The sequence below is a fragment of the Siniperca chuatsi genome, linkage group LG13 (assembly GCF_020085105.1).
Source record: "Siniperca chuatsi isolate FFG_IHB_CAS linkage group LG13, ASM2008510v1, whole genome shotgun sequence".
Classification (NCBI taxonomy): domain Eukaryota; kingdom Metazoa; phylum Chordata; class Actinopteri; order Centrarchiformes; family Sinipercidae; genus Siniperca; species Siniperca chuatsi.
Genome location: NC_058054.1, coordinates 17,898,337 through 17,921,281, shown reverse-complemented (window position 1 = coordinate 17,921,281; position 22,945 = coordinate 17,898,337). Strand labels below are relative to the sequence as shown.

General features: G+C 38.7%; 1 protein-coding gene across 1 annotated transcript; it reads left to right on the top strand.

The window, feature by feature from the left end:
- Positions 1–17,665: 17,665 nt before the first annotated feature.
- Positions 17,666–20,792, top strand: LOC122886312 (C2 calcium-dependent domain-containing protein 4C-like). Its single transcript, XM_044218321.1, has 3 exons — positions 17,666–18,080; positions 18,670–19,441; positions 19,590–20,792. Exons 2-3 carry the CDS (start codon positions 18,701–18,703, stop codon positions 20,139–20,141), a joined length of 1,293 nt encoding a protein of 430 aa, XP_044074256.1. The 5' UTR covers positions 17,666–18,080; positions 18,670–18,700; the 3' UTR covers positions 20,142–20,792.
- The last annotated feature ends 2,153 nt before the right edge of the window (positions 20,793–22,945 follow it).

The window sequence follows — 22,945 nt, the reverse complement described above, 5'->3', positions numbered from 1 at the left end:
GTTTAGTACAGAGTCTGTGCTACATGGCAGAATGGCGATAAAAAAAGAGACTCAGCAACAGCATTCCTGGAGCTGGCACAAAGACAGTAAAAAAAACAACTCTTAAGTGTCAGACAAAGATTTTGTGATCTGATGAAACAAGAACTGAACTCTTCAGCTGTAATTGAAAGTGCTATGCCTGGAAGAAAGCAGGCACAGCTCGTTAACCATTTAATATGATCCTGGGCAGGAGCTGGTATTGAGCTGCAGGGACTGAGGCAGGTGAAATATAAATGGAAATCCATATGAGAAAAATCTTTAGGAGATTCTGGTTTAGAGTGCCAAAGAATTGACTGGGATGGCATTTTGTTGTTCAACCCAATCCTGAGCACAGCCAACTACAGTGAAATGGTTTCAGTCCATGTCAGTGTTTTGCAACTTTCAGTTGCTTCAGTACATACTTGAGCAGCTTTATATCACTGGTGACCATTTTTCAAACCATGCAGTAGAGTTTGAGATTTTTGATGCATGTTTCCTGCTTTTCAGGCAGTCATTGCATTTCCATTAATTTCCATATGATATGAACATCGCTTAGAATGCTTATGAAACCTGCTTGAGTGCTGTAGTCCATCACAGTGAACATCAAGTCTGCATTAATGTGTTTCAAAATCCCATTGTCACTGTGTCATAATGCAACTTTCGTGCATATTGATTTAAAAAGCGTGCAGTGATACTCGACAGCGATAATGTCATTTTAATAAAGGTTAACGCAGATGTGATGTTCTTGATATTGTTGTACTAAAAATGCTAAATCAGTGGTATGGTCCTTTAAATGACAAAAATAACCTATTCACATGCTTGCTGAGAGGTAGATGAGAAAATCAATACCACTCTCATGTCTGTATGCTAACTATGGAACCAGAGCCAGCAGTCAATTATCTAAGCTAAGCATGAAGACTGGAAACAGGGGAAAGGCTTGTCAGGCTCTCTCCAAAGTTCAAAAATCTGCCTTCCAGCACTTCTAAACCTCACCAATAAACATGTCATTGTTTAGTCCATACATAAAGCGAAATCTAAAAATTACACATTGTGATTTTACAGGGAGTTACGTACTGACATTTCTTCTTAGGCACCAGCAGCCGGGAGCAGTCTCTGCTGGTTATCCTCACAGTGTCAACAAGACACAAGGACTTCACTGTGCCCCGGCCAAGAAGTGGTTCCAGATTTGTGTACGGATTAAACAAATGAGATACAACATGTTAATTACAAAGCTTTAGAGTTGTTTGCAGGCATATTATTGAACATTTGAAAGACCCAGGCTAGCTCTTTCCTGCTGCATCCACTCTTTATGCTAAGCTAGGCTAATTTCCTCCTGGCTGAGAAAGCTCCATGGGTAGTGCACAGAAATAAGAGTGGTATTAATTGTTAATTTCCTGAATGCATGATATTTCAGTATGGGGAATGTTGTGTAGAAAAGTCGAGCAGCTGGAGTACTTCTGGAGGCATTCTACTTGTACCTGAGCGACGGGTATGGCATTTCTGGAGGCAACTGTGAAAAAAATTACATTTAAATGTCCATATATAGCCACGTTTTAACTGTTATGCAATGAAACAGAGACATTTGACAGGACAATAAAATGTCGAATGGATGCCTTTTTAAGATTTTAACAGAGAATTTTCCTTTCTACATGTTTTGTGCAAAAACTTTTCTGTGCTCCTGTGGTGATGAAATTTCAAGTGGGCAGTAACTATACTGTTATGGAACAAGCCAAATGAGCTTTGTTATTAACTACCCCGCAAAGGTGAAGGCAGGCTGGTAATCTTGGATCTCACCTGATTGGCAGATCAGTTTACAGGCTCCACTTCTCACATTCACAAAATGACACCATTATGACTGGAACAAGCTGCAGCAGAAAAAGTAGCTCTGCTGCAGCTTGTTATAGAAAATTGACTTCAAGGAACAGAGGCTGCATCTATTTTTTAAAAGTCAATGAATAGGTGAATACGGCTACTCAACAAAGGTTTAGTAGTCTGAAGAGATACAGTATTACTGGCTCAAAAGAAGAAAAAGGACATGAGTCATGTCAGATAAACAATAGCGAACTGCCTCAGTTGGAAATGTACTTGTAAGGATTCTTGTCATTTTTGACTATTTAGATGTGTGATTTGCTGCTGGCTACTGCAGCACCGCACCTCAGCTCTAGATGTGCTTTCAAAAAGGGGATGAGTGTATCAGCAATATCACAAAGAGGAGAGTAGGAGACCTATGTTCACCTGCTGCCTCGCGGCGAGACTGACCTCTGCAGCTGTCTTCAAAAGAGGCCTTTCTCTTCCATGTCCATTAATTATTTTTCTTTTGCTCCCCTTATTATTGCCCCTTATCTTCCTATGCATCAATCTTTTCGTCTTCCCACTTTCTCTCTTTGCGCTCCACACCCTGCTGTGTTTCCTGTCTTTCCCTTGGGCAAATTAGTTGATTCTTTTCTGTAATGGTTCCTTCTCACCTGCACACATGTTGCATGCGCAAGTGCTAAAACACATGCAAATGCTTAATTAGCTTTTGTGCAAGGAACTGCCACCATGTCCCTGATGTGTGTGTGTGTGTGTGTGTGTGTGTGTGTGTGTCTTTCATCAGCATATATCCCCCTGTAAGAATGTGATATGACACTGTGATTTCTTTTCTCTTTAATGTAGAGCAGTGTACATGACATTTTTCTATTGCAGTACTACAGTGACCAAATATTAATATGTACTTCAGGTTGAAAAATAGCTGATGAATATTATAGGTACAGGTACAAGATGTCTGAGTTTCCTTTTGTCCTTTTTGTAGTCTGGTTCCTCTACATAGACTTAGATGAGTAGATATGGACCCATTGGGATAGTGGGGAAAGTAATCTCAGTAAATTCCACCTCTACTCATCCTCTTTGCAATCTTCTAAGACATTTCTAGATATTCCTATCGGAATTAACTTGGTAAATATCAAAAAGACCCTTGAGACTTTTTCAGCACACAACCACCCGTGACTTTTATCATTTTGTGGTTTAGAGCTCCTTTAAGATTTTTCCTTGTGCTCACTATAATGGGAAGAAAAAGACAGGAAAAAGCTAGAAACTTGATAGAAACAGTATAGTGTGTCCACATATTGCAGTGCAGTGGTAGATGTTGCATGATTACGAAGTTAGCTAAAAAACCATTTGCTGTGTATTAAGAAAATGGTTTGCTTAATCTAAACCGGTAATGGGGGCAGGGGATCATTTTGAAATGTGGACCACATAGGAACAATTGTTTGGTGCTTTTGAGTTGCTCTTATATGGCACTTGCATTAACCCCATTATTTCAAAGGTCATACAGAATTCTCCATTTTAGTGATCACAATAAGCCAATATTTCTGTTGTCCTCACACCTTTGTTGCGATTTAATGAGATTTAATCAGGTTAGACTGAAATGAGCACTACTGCGGAAGCTGTTAGATCCATACCACCATGAGACGTGAGTAATTACACACTCCTGTGGTTATGAAGCATAACCAAGTAATGAGGCATGTATTTGCCATGCTATAAATACAATTTGATTGAAGGGATAATTGTTTGGCTGGGAGTTTTGTCACAGTGAACAAATAGAAATACAAGTACATACATTAAAACATGCCTTCCACTGTATCGTCAGACTTAGACATGTTTGAAGAAGAGAATTTTACACCCATCTTCTCTTCCTGTAAGTGGCCACAGTTGACATTATACAGTATAAAAGTCTAGTGTGGACAGATGGAGCTCTTAGACAGGTGATGTCAGGTTTGAACAGAGACAGTAGATACGGTGGATGGAAATGTGATCTTCCTTTCTTTTCCCCTCAGTTTCAGTTCAGTCGGCTGTACATGGGCATGACATTTTTCTGTTGCTTTAGCAACAGAGAAAGAAAGTGTCTCCCACCCATCTTCTTGGGGTTAAATATCCCTATATTTCCATTTTTGGGTACGCTCTATGTGCATCACAGCATGTGTGAAAAACAGCATGTACCATATATACAGTATATTAACACATGTATTTGATTAAGTATCTTTTTGTGATTAGTACGGAGGGAGCTATGTGGATGGTTGTTACCATTTAAGTCCATCCTTTATTGGATCATAACACTAATCATTTGCATAACAACAAGAATGATACAATAACAGGTCCTTTGAATCACACTCTTGAATTTCCAAATTTTCTTACATGCTTTCAAACTGTAATAAAGAGTTCATTATAATTTTTTATTCATAAAGGACCTATAGAAAGGCAAACTATGTGTAGGTTTTTCTAGTAATAGATGATTTTGACTGAGCATTACTTCAAACATAATGCATACATAATGCATTAAAATCACAACAATGGCTTTTTAATGACATCCAAGTTTGCTGGCACCTGTATCCAGTTAGCTGGAGGCTGGTAAGTCTCCAACTGTAGTTTGTGGGAGTGTTAAGAATATAAATAAATGTGGAGCTAAGTGTAGCCTGTTATTGCCACCTTAGGTCCTCCTCCATTTCAAACACCCTCACCACTAGGCTGTCATTGTGAGCACGTTTGGGTGGGCCAACAAACATAATGGGCAAAGACAAGCAGCAAGGACTCTGAACTTGAAAGACTGCTAACAAGATAACATGGGCCATGCTGATCACAATTACCAAGTCTGTAGGCTTGTTTTTTAACCACAAATAATGGTTCTGCAACAGTGATTCATGTACAATGAAGAACAAATTTAATGTGAATGAGTCAGTGCATGTAACAAGCCAGATCATTGTTCTCCAAAGCCTTTCACTTCCGTTGACTCTTCAAGCTTATTTTATAATAAGACAGGTGTCACATTTCTCATAGTTTCATCACACACACTGTAACAAGACGACCACTCTGTGTTTTGACGTGGCATGTCAAGTGAGATGATTCAGAGGGTTTTAACATGCAGGCTTTTTCACACCAACTTTCAATACAATGTCTCCCAATGGTGAGAGGACAAAAAGATGTTCCAACCCCCTTACTTACTGTTGCTATACCTGCCTGTCAAGCTTTCCCTTCTCGCTCTGCACATAACACGTTAGTTAATGGTGAAAGTTTTACCACTCCTATTTCGTAGTCATTTTTGAAACAATAGGTCCTTGATTTCAGACAGAGGCAGCTCCATTAATTGGTTGAAAACTTTGTCTCTGGCTGACTTGTTAATGTTTCCAACTGACTTTTTTTTAAATAAGAATCCTGTATGTATGTCCCAAAAAGTCAGAATCCTCACCAGTTGAAGATCCATGTAGAAGACATGGAAATACAGAAACAGAAGTGTTGAACTGCAGCGAAGAGATTTAGTCCTTGAATCATAAGTATAATAAGTAAAAATGTAAGATCAGTTATTTCATTCCAGCATAATCCTGTTTGGCTGCTTTAGCTATTGGACAAGCAAGACAGAGTTTAGATTTCAGATTTATTGTTTGTATTTTTTTTTAAAAAGTATATTTGACTTCTAATGTTACAAGAGAAAAGGCTTTAAGGATGAGGACTAGTGTTTGGCAAATGTAACGCTATCTCTGGGATTGTTGGCTTGGGTTGCAGGAGTGTAAACGTTACCTTAAACTCTGATAGCTTTCAGGACCAGCTTCCACACAGTGAGAAAATACCACACAGTGAATGAGCTATAACAAACAGGACTGTTTTTTTAATGTAACCTGTAACCTCATAAACCAATGCAGTTATGTAGTTAGTCAGCCGGACATGCTAATGTTTGGAACTTACGTAGTCAGTTTCTTACACTTTGTGTGTTTTGGGGTATAAGCCTAAGTGAAAAGCACTAGTAGAAAGTAAGTACATTTACTCAAGTACCGTATTAAAGCATAATTTAGAGTTACTTGTGCTTTACTTGATTATTTCCAATTTGTACTTTTTACTCCACTAGCTTTATTTTACAGCTATTACAGTTACTAGTTACTTTGGATAAGTTATTAAAATGCAATACATTGTTTAAGATTAAATCAGTGGCTCCCAACTTGTTTGGCTTGTGACCCCTTACAAAAAAGCAGTTGGAGTCCCTTGTCACATTTCAGGTGTCCATGAGTCTATCAGAGACATTTCCCCTCTAAACTTCTCAAATGTTTCATTTAAATAACTGGTTAAGGCCCACAGAGGTAATGTCCATTATTCCACCAAAGAGTAGAGAGAAGCCCAAAAAATTTATATATTTTTGTGTAGCGGAACTTTGTTTTTTCTTCTTTTTTCCTCTCCCATTAATCATCTCATGACACCCCAGATTTATCTTGAGATCCTTTGGAGGGGTCCGACCCCTAGGTTGGGAACCACTGGACTATACTACCTAACTATATATAAAGTAGTTAAAACTAGCTCCACCTCAACCAGCTACAACAGTAAAATGCTAATTACATCAGTAAGAACAATCTAATAATGTCATATATAATAGTATATTAGTCACAAGGGTAATTTTTCTGCATAATAAGTACTTTAACTTTTGATACTTTAAGTACATTTAGCTAATAATAATTCTATACTTATGTGGAATTTTGAATGCAGAGAACTTTTACTTTGTGGTATTAGTACTTTTACTTAAGTAAAGGATCAGAATATTTCTTCCACCATTGATGAAAAGATACCACCTCCAAACTCTTTATATACAGAGTATCACTCTTACTAGAGCCCCATGCACACTTCAACATGTGTAGATAGGCTATTCACAGGCAATTATAATTTATCTATAGCAGAGTACAGAGAGAATTCCCAAATACAATAAATGTATTAGTTTTTGCGTTTTGTAATATTTTACCATACAGATGGATATGATAATGATATTTTTTATTACCTTAATAAATAAAACTACTGATGCCAGCTTTAAATCTGACCAGTTATGAACTTTTAACATTCAGAACACAAAGAGCAGCACAGTGCAAATTATCTATCATTCAACAAAATTTTGTCCTTCATCTCATCCAACATCTTTTCAAACATTTGTGGTCCTTGTTCTGTTTGCTGTCAACAATGTTAATTTTCATTGACGCCATTGTGAATGTTGTGTGCAGGTGATCACAACGTGTGTGTATATATATAAAAAGTAACAGATTGAAAATATGAAATGCTGGAAATTAAAACTCAGAATATGAATAACAGCATGCCATTACAATGTCATCTTAACCAAACAGCACTCTTTTCTGTAATGGCCAATTATGGATTTGAAGTGTTCTGGAGAGTAGCACTGTATGCCTCCAGCCCTGCTGTTACCATTTACCTTTCACTATTTCTGTGCCGTACAATAAATACCAGCAATCACTCACATTTTCATGGTGAAGCAGATGAGTCATCCACATGTTGGCCTTATAAAAGGCCGGCAAAAGCATTGTTCAGGATAAGTCAAAAGAGAGACTATATAAAGGAGCCTAAAGGGTCTTCGTTTCATTTAATTCTTCCTATAGCAGAGTACTTCCCTCCCGCCATTTCCTTCTTCTCCCCTTGGGCTCTGTGTTGACACAGAGAAACCAATTCAGAGACAGCAGGATGTTTTTTCTGCCGCAGAGAGAGAGAATTAAAAATAGGCTATATACACAACAACATGTTTTCCTGTGAAAAACAACAGCAAAGAAACTGCGCACAGCCACAGGTGACCTGTCACCACCTCTTGTTCAATGGCAGGGGTTTTAGAATCATGTTATCCTACAGTAACACCATTTTTATTTGTCTCTTTGACGTCCTAACTAAACTCTGTGTGATGACTAACATGCTTTTACTTTCATGTAATCTTCTAAACCAATAGAAAGAGAAGTCAAACTTTCCTTGTCTTTTTGTTACTTACAGGAGATGATAGGAGTCCAGGAAGAGAGAAGAGAGCGGACATGGTTCAATAGTTTCAAGAAGTATAAGAAGTATAACCTCTGTTGATTGTGGAACTAATCAAGCTTCTCTTGTCCCTGAGCCAATCAGTGTCTGCCATGATTCATTCAATGATTTATTTGTATTTGAACCCAGGCTGTTGTGTTTATCTTCTTGTCAAAAATATACAGTATACCATTTGGTCGCCCCTTCTTTTCTCTCTGTCTGTTGGAGAGACACTGTTCATTGCCAGCATATTGTGTAAGGATCCATCATACTGCCGGCGTTGACAGATTTAACTGTCACACACTTGTTAAAATGCCAAGCAGTCACAAGGGATGGAGAGAACATACTTGCAAAACACACACACACACACACACACACACACACACACACACACGAGTATAAATGCAGGCGGAGGAGATCCAAAGTAGCCAAATAACTGAAGGATTTAGTCTGTCAAATACAACTTCTTGATGGAAAGCAGCACAAATCAAATAAAAACCATTTGTGGCATTTAAAAACTACATTATAAGATAACTGAGTGACAGAGGAGGAAAATCAGTAAGATTACATTAATTAATTTAAAAGATAACTTGTTTTTCCTGTAAAATAGGTGACTTGGCATGACTTGAAGACTGCAGAAAGTATATATATACTGTAATAAATTGTTTACAAGGCCTGCATGCATGCATTTTGTTTTGTTGATGCTTACAGTTTTACTTTAATGCCAGCACTGATAAATGCCAAGCTCAGCCTACAAAGATGGAACTACAATTTGACCTGCAAAGTACAGCCATTAACTGTGAAAGTATACCTTCTTTAAATATTTCCCAAGCTGATGTGCTCTGGTTGCCGAGAGGTCAGGGCTCCGACCATGGATCTGGTTGGCCGGGGACCTTTGTTGCATGTCTTTCCCCTCTCTCTCTCTCTCTCTCTCTCTCTACTTTCAGCTGTCTAATAAAGGGAAAGAATGCCTCTGAAAATATGCCCCCAAAAAGAAGATTTCTGTATTAAGCCAAATCTTCATCTCTGCAACCTTTTTGGGGCACTTGGTTTGATAAACCAAAATAGACACCAGCAGAGTGTTAGTTTTTGGGAGCCAGTTAGACGATAAAGTGCTCTTTTTTGAAGGAAGTTAATGAATAATTACTGCTGTTATGAAATTGGCATTTATTTTAATGATGGGACATTACAGCCCAAGATGTTGTGTGAATGCTTCTACATTATAAGAGGTTCCCTGTGTGAGAAAACAATATTAGGTTGAATGCTACATGTATATCATACATAACATTGAACAGCTGTAGACATTACTATATTTGTATACACATCCAAAACATTTTTACCAAGTGTTGGATAAATGTTCTGTTTTTTACTGAGTGTAGTTTATTGGCTAAATGTCCTATTCAGTTGATGATTAAGTTATTATAGACAATATTTAACAATGTGCATTCTACTTTGTTACATTTAAATTTGGAACATGCACTGACACACGTAATATGAGAGCTATGAGATCAGTTGTTGTTTTATCTGAAGTTTTCTTGTGTGGCAGATAAAATATCATAGGTCTATAACACATGACTCCTGGGAAGTCATTCAGCATGTGGCATACTTGATTGCCCCATTTGAGAGATCTAATATAAGCCATAGGCAGTTATTTCCTGCACAGTGGTAGAGGAGAGTTTAATGTCTGTTTGTGAGCAGAGAAAGGGAAGCTGATGTCCTCTTAGCTGTACATACTTTGTTTTCATTATGACTGTTTACTGTGCACACTCGGGACTGTGGATGATGGTGAGTGTAGCAGAAAGGGGAAGCTGTATGTATGACATTGTCCCACACACACAGGATGTACACCCAGAGGCCCTGCTCAAAGCTGTAGGCTTTATATTATTTTCAAAGGTGAATACAACTACTGTACTAATAACTACTGTTGACATCTACTATAGAGATCATTTTTCCCAGGTGCAAGAATACCGCGCATGTATCTTAAATACAACAAATTATTTTGTATACTGCATTTGGCATTTACCCCTTAATTTTATACCATAAAACTTTTCCAGACTGAGGTAAAACATGCATGGAACGAATCACTTGGAGAAGTAAAAAAACTGATTATGAGTCATAGAAGACTAAAGACAAGCTGTAAATGTTGCATAATGTTCCTCAGTTGGCTCCAACTTTAATGAATAAGATCTTTAATAATTAATGTTAAAGTTTATTTGAACAGCCAGCCCCGTAATTAATGACAATTTGATGCATTAAATTCAGAGAATTAAGCAACTCTATGTGTGTGTGTGTGTGTGTGTGTCTGTGTGTGTGTGTGTGTGTAGATTGTGGGATGATTAAGGCATTTTACACCTTTATATTTTTAGTGTGTCTGCTACCTATGTGGGTTTGGCATTTATTTCCTCACATAATTGCCATGCCATGCCAGGTAAATGTATTGAAAGCTTTAGAAGTTTTGTTACAGTTTGTGTAAAGTCTTAAATAACCTTTAAACGGTTAGAATTTGCACTTCAGGCAGACTTTGTCCAGTTCTTTCTACATTTTATGAGTGATGAGCAATTTCATTAACATTAGGAGAATAAGCTGTTGCTAGAAGCTGTGCCTTCAGAGGATTTTAATGATTTCAACTGAGCTGAGAACATCTGCTTTATGTGTCCACAATGCTCAGTGTTCAGACTGTCACATAAAATGAAACGACTTCTTCCTTTTTGTGTTTTTTGTGTTCTTGTTCCCTTCTCCTGTTGGCTATTTCTCCCAACTGTTTTACAGATGGTACAGGTCCACTCTTCACTTTGTACATACTCCATCTTGTACTGTCTTCACCCCCTCTCCATCTGTCTCCTCTTTTTTTCTGTTTGCCATGTTTACTTGTGCTATGTACACTCATGGCTTCTGGTCTGTTGGTCTGTATATGTGACAATCCTCAAACAAATATATCATCATAACTCTGAAGACCGACGCTGAGCAGCACAGAATCGACTCTCTCTTTAGCTGTATCTGTTTGGTGTTTGTTTACCTTGGTGCCCAGTGGCCCCCGACCAGATGGGTTGGTTGTCAGCAGGCAGCAGAATGAGCCTCGTGCCAACAGTGTGTATTCTCTGCTCACTGAGACACTTGTAAGGTTTACATACAAGATCTTTCACATGTGATACCACCTTAAGTGAAGCAGAAATAAAGAAACACATTACACATTAATATCCATTTTAAAATCCAACATTAGTATATGTTACAGGCATCTGTTAAGTTCACTACAGTGGTACTGTAACACTGCTACAGTAAAAGAAAAGTTTTTATGGTTATATGTGTTATAGAGTATGGGTCACATTGCATAAAACAGCTCATTGTTTAAGCATAATTCATTTCTTCTGTGCAATGCAGTCTGAATGCAGTCAGTGTAAAGTAATATTCATCAGGAATACTTAATTTCAACAAATATGTGCTGAATATTGTACTGCAGCAACGGGAAGTGCTTGGATTCTTTCCAAACTCAATCTGATCCTACTGTATCAACATGACTCAACTCACTACAATCCTCTCGTCTCAGCCTTAGTGGAGGCCATGATTCACACAGAAAAGCTTTTGACTTTATTATGGGATATTATCTTATCTGCTCTTAAATTATAGAGAAAAATTGAGGAGAAAATGTGGCAGGTTTTAGTTAGAGATACAATACTATAAATCTTTTGAAATACACTGAATAATATCGTAGAAAAGGTTTCAGTCGTAGTCGTCTGGACACTGTTTTCAGAAACAAGATGTGACGAAACGTCTTGTTTCTGAAAACAGTGTCCAGATGACTACGACTGAAACCTTTTCTACGATAGAACACTCCTGGACGAATGAGGGACTACACTGTCTCACACTGAATAATAATTGACTGATATAAGAAGAAAAAGAGATTGGTAAAATGGCTACTACAAACCCAACAAGTACAGTGTCAGTTCTATTGGAGAAAAACAGACATGTGAAACCACAGACACTGACAGAATTGGCAGCTACCGCTAAGAAAAACGAAGCACTCTAATGTTAAAAGAGTACTCCACAATTTAACATTGCACTCCTATAACATTGTTGGACCCACGATTGACAGTAAAAAATTAAGGATCAAAATCAAAAAAATGCAGCAGAATCACAGATATTGTCTTTATTATTCGGCGCATTTTTTTCCGTGTCAAAACCTGGCGCCTACATTATAAACAACTCAATTTGACCATGCCATCAGATATTCGGTTGTGTTATGCTAGTTGCAGCTAATGTAGCCTCGAGCCGCTAGCCTCAAGCAGAGATAAGGAGCGGACTACAGAGGTCTGGTAAGCTTACTTCTTTCTAACTCCACACCTGCAGATTTTTGTCATTTTCAAACTTGTAGTCTTTAGCACCAGTGAGGAAAATTATCACATTTTGCACAGCTCACTCTGGAGCCACAAAAGGCTTTATACAACTTTTTTCACATACGTAAAAGCACTCCCCAAGACCTGTAAACAGACTTTTATGTGTAAAATCGGTGGAGTTCCCCTTTAAGATTAAAGTCAACCTGTGATCAAGGATGACTCTGTCCAGACTTGAAAGACAAGAAATGTACTTGTTACAGTGCACTACGTACACTAATACATCGATTACATTAAATTATAATAAGTATTCTAAATATTATAGGCTAATATTATACTATTTGATTTGAAACAGATTTGAACTTGGAGGGGAACACATGAAAACTGCGGTCAGAATTAGTGAACCCAGTGGTCACAATAATCCCTGTGACATTTCATTTGACATTTATTTTAAGTTTGCTGTACAGTACAGGTACAAGTAATGAGTTCTGAAATCAATAGGTTCTTTCACTCCCATTATACTTCTGGCACATACAGTACAAAAAAAACGAGCTAAAATGAACAGATGGAGCTATTTTCTCTGTGATATGGGTTCAATATTTTCCTATAGGCCCATAATAATGACAGCCAAAGAACATCTAGTGGTGAATTCACCTTAATGAAGGTAACTGTAATACATAGGTAGACATTTCTGCCTATTGTGCCCTGTTTCCTCTTTATAGACTACTTTGTTCTAATATGACATAACCAAGAAAATAACTGCAGTTTTACTTTAAAGATCACATGGTGAGTTCCTGGATTTTTTGTTTGTCTTGGTTCTCATATTTCTGCCAGTAATGTCAGAGGATGACGTGTACAGTCATTCTAGGTGAGAATATTGAAAGTTAAAAATATCAAATGGCAATGTCACTTTAGGATAATAGAGCCACAGTGCTGTTTATTGAGGCAATGAGTATTTTTAGATGTAGAACGGATCAGAGATCATAGCAACACTGTTGAACCACTCACAGTGTGTCTGTAACTCAGATGTAATACCACAAAAAAACATGGAGACAGATTTTTATATGAATCTCCCACGTGGAGGAAATGTTATGAGGCATGAAACACAGTAACTACATCAAATCAACCTAGCTGAGTAGTTAATGACCACACCTCATAACAGATCGATATTCATAATATCAATATTAAGGACCTGAGTATGGACACCCTTTGCCTCAAGAGCAACTTTAATTCCTCTCAGACTGCTGCCATAAACGCGTTGAATGTTAATTGTAGAACAATCAGGCATTTTTCAAGAAGGAACACATTCACTTTGAGGTATGAATTGGAAGGAAACATTTACTTCATCTAGCTTATATCATGGTTGATGCTTCTCTGGGTCGATTTCCTCAATTAGGAACCTTCCAAGTCAAAAGGGCTAGGGGCTGGAACAGCAGCAGCTGCAGCAAAATGGGAAACCATGAACGAAACGTGAAGTACAGAAATCTCTGACGGTAGATTTAAACAAGAATATAAGAGTCTACAGCCATGCTAGCTGCTCTGTGAGGCTGCACTTGAGCCAAATGCTAACATCATCATGCTAACATGCTCATGACATTGCTAACATGTTAATGTTTAGCAGATATAATGTTTGCCATGTTCAGCATCTTAGTTTAGCATGTTAGCATGCTAATATTTGGTAATTTGCACTAAATACAAAATACATTAACCAAAGTAGGCCTACTGAACAAATACATTTTGACTTGATGTCAGTAGATAAAAAGTGTAAAGAGCTCACTAAAGTGATTGCAATTTGTCATGAGGGGGACATAAATGTGTGTGCCGAATTTACTGGCAATCCATCCAATAGTTGTTGAGATATTTTACTCAAAACAATACAGGTAGTTGCTTTAAGACTTGATCTGCTATTTAGTTCAGAGTTTAACTACACAACATCAGGCATGTTGAATCTCATTTAAAAAAATATAGAAATGTAAATGTATTTGCATGCACACAGTAAATTTATGAATAAATGCACTTCATTGTGAGTATTTTTTTAAATAATTTTTTTGTGCCTTTTCACTCTTCTTTGTAATGACAACCACCCCCTAATTTTGCAGGTTTGCAGAGAAAATAATAATGGCAACTGAGCCTGGTACAGCTGAGGCTGAGACAAGTGCATCTTTAACTGATGAAAGCTGCATCTCTGCACAGTTGAGACTGAGAGGCTGAGATGCGGCCTCGTGCAGAGCACAAACCCTTTCAATTTAGAAAACATGGTCTTTTCTTTAGGCGTCATCCAGGATTTAAGTTTTGCCCCACCAGTGGTATGGATCTAAGAATAGCAAGGTTGTCTCATTTTCATCCATGCATTTTTTTTTCTGGTGTTGTAATAAGCATTACAGCCATACATTGCTCCTGTACCTTTAGTGTTGTTACAGTAACTGTATGTAGTTGGTTTAGAGGCAAAAAAAAGCATTTCTCTGTTGTCTAAATGAATGGATAGACCAGTGGATGAATCATACCCCTGATGTATGAATCTAATGGTTCATCACAAATCTATTCTAATCTATCTAATCTATTTTCAGAAAAACACCATGAATGGATCTTATTTGCACGAGTATTTTGAGCCTTTATTTAGGTCTTGGTAGAGCCACTTTTGGCAGCTATTACAGTCTTCTACAAGTCTTCTTGAGTATTTTCCAGGTTCACACACCTATATTTGAGCCACTCAAACTCAATTCGATTGGCTGTGGCACATCAGTGAATTGGTATTTTGAGGTTTCTCCAATATTAATGTATACAGTATATTTTTTGTCACTAATTTGTATAGTAAATAGAAAGAAACCTTGAGGGGCTTTAAAAACGAGCTCTTCACTAATAATTCTGCCTACGTTATGAGATGAGAGGAGTGTTGTCTTTGTTTGCAATGAAAGTAGTCCACTTCTATCTTCCTCAGTTGTTTGGATAAACGTCAATGTTTTAAGGCAGTTTTGTTTGACTAAGAATCAAATGACTAGCTGGTAATCTTTCGATTTCCTTCTTTAACCCTCAACTACAGTGGAGCTGCTCATTGACCAACACCTCTGACTGTAATTGTACTAGGCAGGTTCCACATGTGAATGGTTGATCTAAAGTGCCATGTTCCTGAAAAACAGAACAGTACTCTCAGTGAAACTACCCTGATTAAATAAGGTTAGAGAAAAATACTTTGATTAGATGGCTTGTTACCGTACTGGAAATGAGAGGAAAAACACTTTAACCAAAAGGGAAAGAAAATGGAAATAAATAAAAGGGAACAATAATGTAAGATACATAGATTACTTTTTCAACACCAAGATACTGTATGGCATAACATCTCTGCTAAGAATGCTGTTATAGGCAGAGGGATTGTACACATTCATAGAGAGCTTGTGTGCATCCAGCCAAACAGATCAGAGTCCAACCACAAGGAGACATAAGCATGCAAATACCAAAAGATCAGAGTTTAGAGCCAATAAAGCCAAAAAAAAAAAATACTGTTCAACCACGTACTAAGTAGCCAATCCATATGTCTTTAACTGTGTGTGAAAATGAACTTTATGCAATATGTGCAGAGCTTAGTGAACATATAGATATTGGACAAAATAATGAAAACAACAAACAAACATTAGTAATGCAGCAAGCAAGCTGTGGGAGATTGTCAACATGAAATATATCATGAAGGGACAGTATTTCCAGCACGGTGCAACTGGTCCTGTAAAATGGCCTCACATTTGTTGGCCGTTTTTAAAACCCTGCAGAACATTGACTGGTCCAAATGACTCCTACGTGATGGCTGCTCATACCATGACAGATCCACCTCCATGTTTAACACCTGGCAAAATACACTGTGGGTTGAATGCCTTCTTTGGCTTTCTCCAAACAGAAACTGGTCCAATTAGAAAACAAAGACACTTCATCAATCCATATTACTTTTACTTTGCTCAGGTTTTATGTCCTTACATAGCGTTGTGCATGTTTTTGAGCTGGCATTGCATTAAAATGAATGGAAATAATGTTTTTAGGAGAGTGTCACAAATGTGTCCAGTTTTTCAGTGTGTTCTCATGTTTTTTTAGACCCCCCCACATTATGTCATTTTGCCATTTTTGTGGGCAGCCTAATGTTGTTTTGAAAACTCAAATAAATAGTGACTGTCAGGTCTTATTTCACACAAGAGATGCAGCTCAAGACAAACAACTTAAAATTTACCTTACCTATTTAGCATTTATAAGCAGTATACAAAAATGTCATAGATTGTTTATAGCACAATATGTAGTTATGTGCAGCTACTGTATGATGGCATTTTTAAGTGTTTATTAATGTACAGTGTTTGTCGACAATTATAACTTCTCCTATAAAGACATATTTCATATTATTACAACTGTGTGTAACTATGTTGTCATTCATTATCTGTTTGTACATCAGCCTCCACGTATTACAACTACATTGTAGTGTGTTAATAGCTAATTATTACATGTTTATATAATGCTTATAAATGCTGAATAGGACAGGTAAAGTCAAATGTTGCCAAATAATGAAATGCAGGGAACCAAAACAACTGTTGCAATTTTAAACTATACAGTCAAAAAGGGGAAAGGTGGGACTTTATAAGGACGGCATTTGAGCACTGTGTTAGAGCACAATTAATAATTTGAAAGTATCAGAAAAAATTGAAAGATATTCAGTGCAATTCTCCAAAGGCCAAAGTGATCTTGAACTAGCTTATTTTGTCTGATTAACAGTCCAAAACCCAAATATTCAGTTTACTGTCTACCGTCAAGTAAGCAAAAAAATCTGCACAGTTAAGAAGCTGGAACAAGGAAATGTTGGGATTTGTATTTGAAAAATGACTTAAGCAATTAATCTGTTATCAAAACAGTTGATTATTAATTTTCTGTTGATCAACTAGTCAATTGACTAGTTGCTTCAGCACTAAATTGAGCATAATAGATAGAAGCACATCTTACAAAGTGAGGTTTCGATGTTGCTGTCCTCAGATGAACTGGGAGGCTGTTCCAGAGACTGGGTCCAAAACTAAGGCAGCTTACAAGCAATATATCAAAGTCAGTGGCATGTCCATGAGAAGATTTATGAACTATCCAAAAACTAACTGGAAGCAAGTCACAACCGGCATGACATGAGCTCTTGTTTTGTTCCAGTCACTACTAGCTGTAATTATTTATAGGCTTATTTAAGAGAGCTGAGAACAATACACTGCAGTATAGAATAGTTTTAAAACAGAGGCATAATGGTAATTCAACTTAATATAACTCACCACTGCTTTCTTTGTGTTTGTGATTACACTTCTGCAGTTTCTTTGTCATGGTGTGCTTACTTTATTTTGTCCACTGCCTGTCCTCTAAGTATAAAGCTTTCTCTTCCATTATCATTGGTAAATCAGTTCAGATGGTGGATGTGAACGCAGCATATTGTCACTCCACATCATCATTAGTTTGCCACCAGGAAGTCCAATTAAGGCGCCTGTCGGTTTGCACCGTGCATTATTGGGAGAGAGGCACTATCTGACAACAATGCATAAGAGAATAGATCTCTCGTGAACGCCAAATGAAATCTCGACGTTCTCTTTAAAAATCAATGAGGCGTGTGATGTGAAACCCACATCATTTGCAACACTTTGTGGGTGAGGAAACAACAGCACTTATATTAGATTTTTTTGCCCCCCGTGCCTGCGCAGGGAATAGTTTTATGGTAAACATCATGGGAAGGTTTCACAACCTTCTCATTGGCTCAGAAGTCACAGACCCCATCATATAAAGCGAGAGTGCCTGATCTAGCAGCATTTAACCGCTGGCAAGCGTTTTGGATCACGCTTGAACTTCAACTAACCCGTTACGCACACAGTGCTTGGACAGGGTGCGGACGAGCGTACACCGGCGATCAATTTTTCCGGAGGAAAAGAGTTCTACAGCCAACAGGTTTGTTTATATTTGATGGTAGATGTGCAACGCGTCGGCACTTAATGTGGCTTTGTTTGAGGGAAAAAAGTTATTTAGACTCGCTTTTGCTGGTTTATTATAAGGATTTCATTGAGTAATTAAAATCCCAACGACTTAAAGTGATTTCAACAAGAAAAAAATAGCAGTTGAATTTGTTTGATGATACAAATCTCAGTAGCGCTCGTGTAAATCTTTTAGAGGAGAGTTATAGGGTTTTTTTTTTATCTCACTGTGTTTGCGCAATGATTTCACATGTAATTAAAGTGCTCTTTGGAGATGCTTAGACACTCTTTTAATGTCTGCCTTGTGAAAGAAATGTATGATTCTTGGCTGCAACTTAAATGTTTACTCTTCATTCCTCTCCTTCACTAATTGGTGAGTTGCACAATTCAAGTGATTTTTTTCCTGCTGAGGTGTAAAAGGCAACACAGATTTACGTTAAGCTTTATGGCTTATGGGGGAAAATATTTAGTAAACCTCAACAAAAAGATGTAATTCTGTTGATTTTGTCTGCTTGTTATCTTTGGATGTGCTGTCTCCTCTTCACGCATTACTTTTCTGTTAACAGAGAAACTGTGAGCTGAGGCATCTGAGTGGGCATGTGGCTACTGGAGAAGCTCAGGAGCTCTGTGGAGAGCAGTGGGACACAATCCCAGCCCCCGCAGACAACGGCCATTCCTGTCTCTGTTTATGCCAATGTTCTCACTCCAAACAAGATCCCTGATTTCTTCATCCCCCCCAAACTTATCTGCTGCCCACCAGAAGAGTCTCGTACACCAGAACCTCAGCACTGCTCCACGCTACGACCCTCCGCCTCGGACCATGCCATCTGCAGTCAGAGCCCCAGAGCTCGGAGCAGCAAGAACCCCTGCAGCCCTCGCCTCTTTTCCCGCCTGGGAGGAGACACCCGCAATCTCCAGAAGTCAGCCAACCGTCACATCATCCAAATAGAGAGTGCTGATGAGCCAGGTGCCGGATCTGTGGTCAGTGTTGAAGTCAACACTAATGCAGACCCCCAGTCACAGACTGCAATGTCTCTGCCGTATGTCCCCAAGGCTCAGACCTCCTATGGCTTTTCCACCCTGGTGGAGTCTCCTCATACCCGCCGCAAGGAAAGCCTGTTCCACAGCGACCCCAGCAGCCCTCTCACCTCCCCGAACTCCCAGAGGCGCTCCCAAGGGGGAACTCTTCTGGCCCCAGCGGACCCCAATCCCTACCGCTATTTCAGTGGTGGTGAGAGTGACACCTGCTCTTCAGCAGAGTCATCCCCCTTTGCCTCCCCTCTCTTGTCCCGCTCTGCCTCTCTCCTACGTTCCATTACCCAGGAGACACAAGCCAAGGTGAGGACTGTTTCATTAGGTGTCTGTGTACATGGATTGACTGTTATAAAGCTACTAATGAATGTGTTACAAAAGTGTTTTCCTTGTTTGATTTACCATGAGGCTCCTTTCTATATGTTTACCAGTTGCTTTTTCTCTCTCCCTCAAGGTGTCCCGTGCCAAGCGCTCCCTGGCGCGTCACAGTTCTCTTTCCACTGATGATTGCAGCTCAGCAGACAACAGCCCCAACATGCAGCGCCGCCGCTTGCGCTGCCCCCCCTCTCCTGCCTTCAGTGGATGTAAAAGCAGCGGCTTAAGGGGCGCAGCGTCAGACCTCCTGCAGCGCGAGCACACTGTCAACCTCCACAAGGGGGGGACACTGAGGCTGAGCACTCATTATGACCCAGAGGCAGCTCGGCTAAGGGTGCGCGTGCTCACAGCGGAGGCCCTTTATGACAGGCAGACGGACATTAAAAGCATCAACTGCTGTGTAGCACTCTACCTGAACCCTGGCAAGCAGCAGAAACAGAGGAGCACCATCATCAAGAATAGCAGGAATCCAGTATTCAACGAAGACTTTTTTTTTGACGCCCTGCCCCAGGCAAAGGTAAAGAGTCTGGCCATGAAGATAAAGGTTGTGAACAAAGGAACCAGTTTGAGGAGAGACGTGCTTCTAGGAGAAAGGGAGGTGCTGCTCAGTGAGCTGCTCGCAGGCCTCTAGGGAGCCCCTGTCAAGACTTCTGTGAAAACAAGCAGCTCCACATCTTGAGGGCCCTTTTTTCTCTCGCTACCTTTTTATCCCATTCCACAGATCTGATAAATACCAGGCAGGTGAAAGCATGCTGATCATGCTGATGTCAAGGGAGTTGTATCTTGCACACTGTGTTATGTACATCAATGGACAAACAAACAGGCCTCTGTAGAATTAAAAGTCCCATTTTATCAAGTTGCCATCACTAGCTTTTTTTCAGAAGTCAGTCCAGGTTAAACAAATGGAACCCACCATTATTCACAAGCTTACCAGTATTTTAACAATGTGATCAGTGGAGCTGTTGTCCTTGTTTGTGTATTTCTAAGTATTGAGTTACAAAAGGTGTTGCCTTCTCTGATGAGCATTGTGATGTGGCTCGTTATCATATCAGCTGTGATGCAATGATGATCTTGTTTAAATTGGAGCTGTATTTTTTTGTAATAATGCAGTAATATTACATGTGGGGGTTTTGCCCGTTCCTGTGGAAAATTAATAACGCCTCTGTGTACTTGAAAGAATTTATATTTGGAAATTAGATTTTAATTGCTAGTGGATGTAATGTTAATATGACTGTTTTGAACTTATGAATAAAAACACTAAACTCTCGCTGATGCCTTTTTACCCTGCAGCTTTGTCTCAGTTATTTTATCTTCTAATAATTGCTCAGGATCAAGAGCAAGCCCCAAGCTTTCCATTTTTGCTAACAAGTCGGAGGCTGGGTCCTCTGAGACGGACGCAGGCTGGGTGTCATTTGTGAGGCTTTTATCCTGGATCTCTGCACACAATATTGTCACTGTGTGCATTCAATCTCCCTGTTTAATTTTAAAAACGTGACTCCTACCCAGGCTGTCCTCCACTTTCAAACAGTTTCAAATAGTTATTAAGAACTGCACGAGGTTTAATCATGACTCAATCACTCTCCTGAAACAAATGTTGGCACACACTCTCCTGCTCTAGATATAATGTATCTGTACAGTGAGGTTATAGCTTGATTTATGTGTTCAATACTTGGGTTGATAAATGGAAATGCATTTGTGCTGAGGCAGTGGGCTACAAGAAATACAAAGCATAGCCCTAAAATCCACACTAATGCATTTATCAGGCATGCAGGGATGGCCCCACTGAGTAATAAAGAGCATTAACCCAAGTGTGGATCGTATGCCTCCTCTACTGGTGAAAAATGAGAATGACACTATAAAATTCCCTAGAAATATCATTAAATTTTAAAGCATCACCATTTTTTGTCAACTTTTAATTGACTGGTGACCTGCTCTGGGTGTCTCTTGCCTTCTGCCCATACACGCTGGGACAGGCGCTCCTATGACCCTGACGAGGAAAGAAAAACACATTTAATTAAAAATGTAAACCATGTGCGAACACTCTCTCAGGCTTAAGCCCCAGGGTGATCTGCAACCATCTCCATTTGCTTATAAAGTACTGAAGTAAGTCACAACAAGCACCCATGTGGGACACATTCATCTGTGAGCTTATAAAGAACATTCATTTCCCACAGACTTGAAAGCAAAAAGATAAAACTGGTGAAGAAAGATTGAGTAATTATTTTTGCCTCTGTAGACTTGGTAAAGCAAATTATTGCAAAGTGAATGTCTAATAATCTCTGAATTAAGTAAACCATTAAGCAAAACATCAGCCTATAGTCATAATCAACAGACTCAAATCTTTTTGTTGTTGTTGTTTCCACTGATACTGATAAAGTCCCTGAAAACGTATTTTCTCAATCAAAGCCTCATTGTAAGTTCTGCCTACGTTAGAACAGATTTGTTTATTTCACATGAAAGATTTCCGTCCGTTCTGTTTTTCTCTTAGTGATGTGAAGTGGGCGGGGATCCGTTGGAAAAAGTTGATGTTACATATTTCTGTGCACCAATCAGGATTTAGCAGATTTTATAATCAAAATCTGATGACAGTTGGTGGGTTATTGATTTGAAACCAAAATTTCAGGTAGTTTGTGAGCTTGTTACTGTGATTTTTTGATACTGTGTTTTTAGCAGAATTTTAACAGTCAGGGCAGCTCTCTTTGCCATATTAGAAGAAGTGATGAAGAGACTTTGTCAAAGTTAAGCTTGACATGCCACCCAGGCACTTTCAAATACTGTAGATTAATCATTCATTCTAAGTAATGATCTTTTGACAAAGAAATGTGTGCAGTGAATATTACACCATCTGACTGCCAGCAAGATAATACTCCTGACACAGTAGTTTGATGTGTCCTGAATTTCCTTTGTACATGGCCACTGTTTGTGTTAACAGTAAATACTGGAACATTACACAAATTGTAAATTTGTTGAATGATGATTTTTCTTTCCACTCCATATTTTACTTCAAGAAAGACCTGAAAATGACTGCCATCCCGATCTTTGTGATGCTGTCATGTCATTACACCAGTATTCAGAAGTGAACTTATTCTGTGAATTTAATAGATATTCTAATCCTATTTCGCTGCTCGACTCTCATCAGCAGCTGCAATATACTGTATGCTACACTGCATTTATGCATATGAAAGTAGGTAGATGATTTTTCATCTACTTACTGTGGAGACACAGAGAGAAAAGTCAATATCCACATTCCTCTGCATGTAAGGTCCTGGTGTTCAGCATCATGCATGTCAATATTCAAGACAATATTCTGGCTGCTGACTCTGCGTAGGTGGATAAAGTAATGTGATCTCCTCAAGACTTCAAGATGATGAAGTCATGTGTTTCCAGCTTAATTCCACATAGCTACTTACTGTGTAGATGTTTATTTGTTCTGTA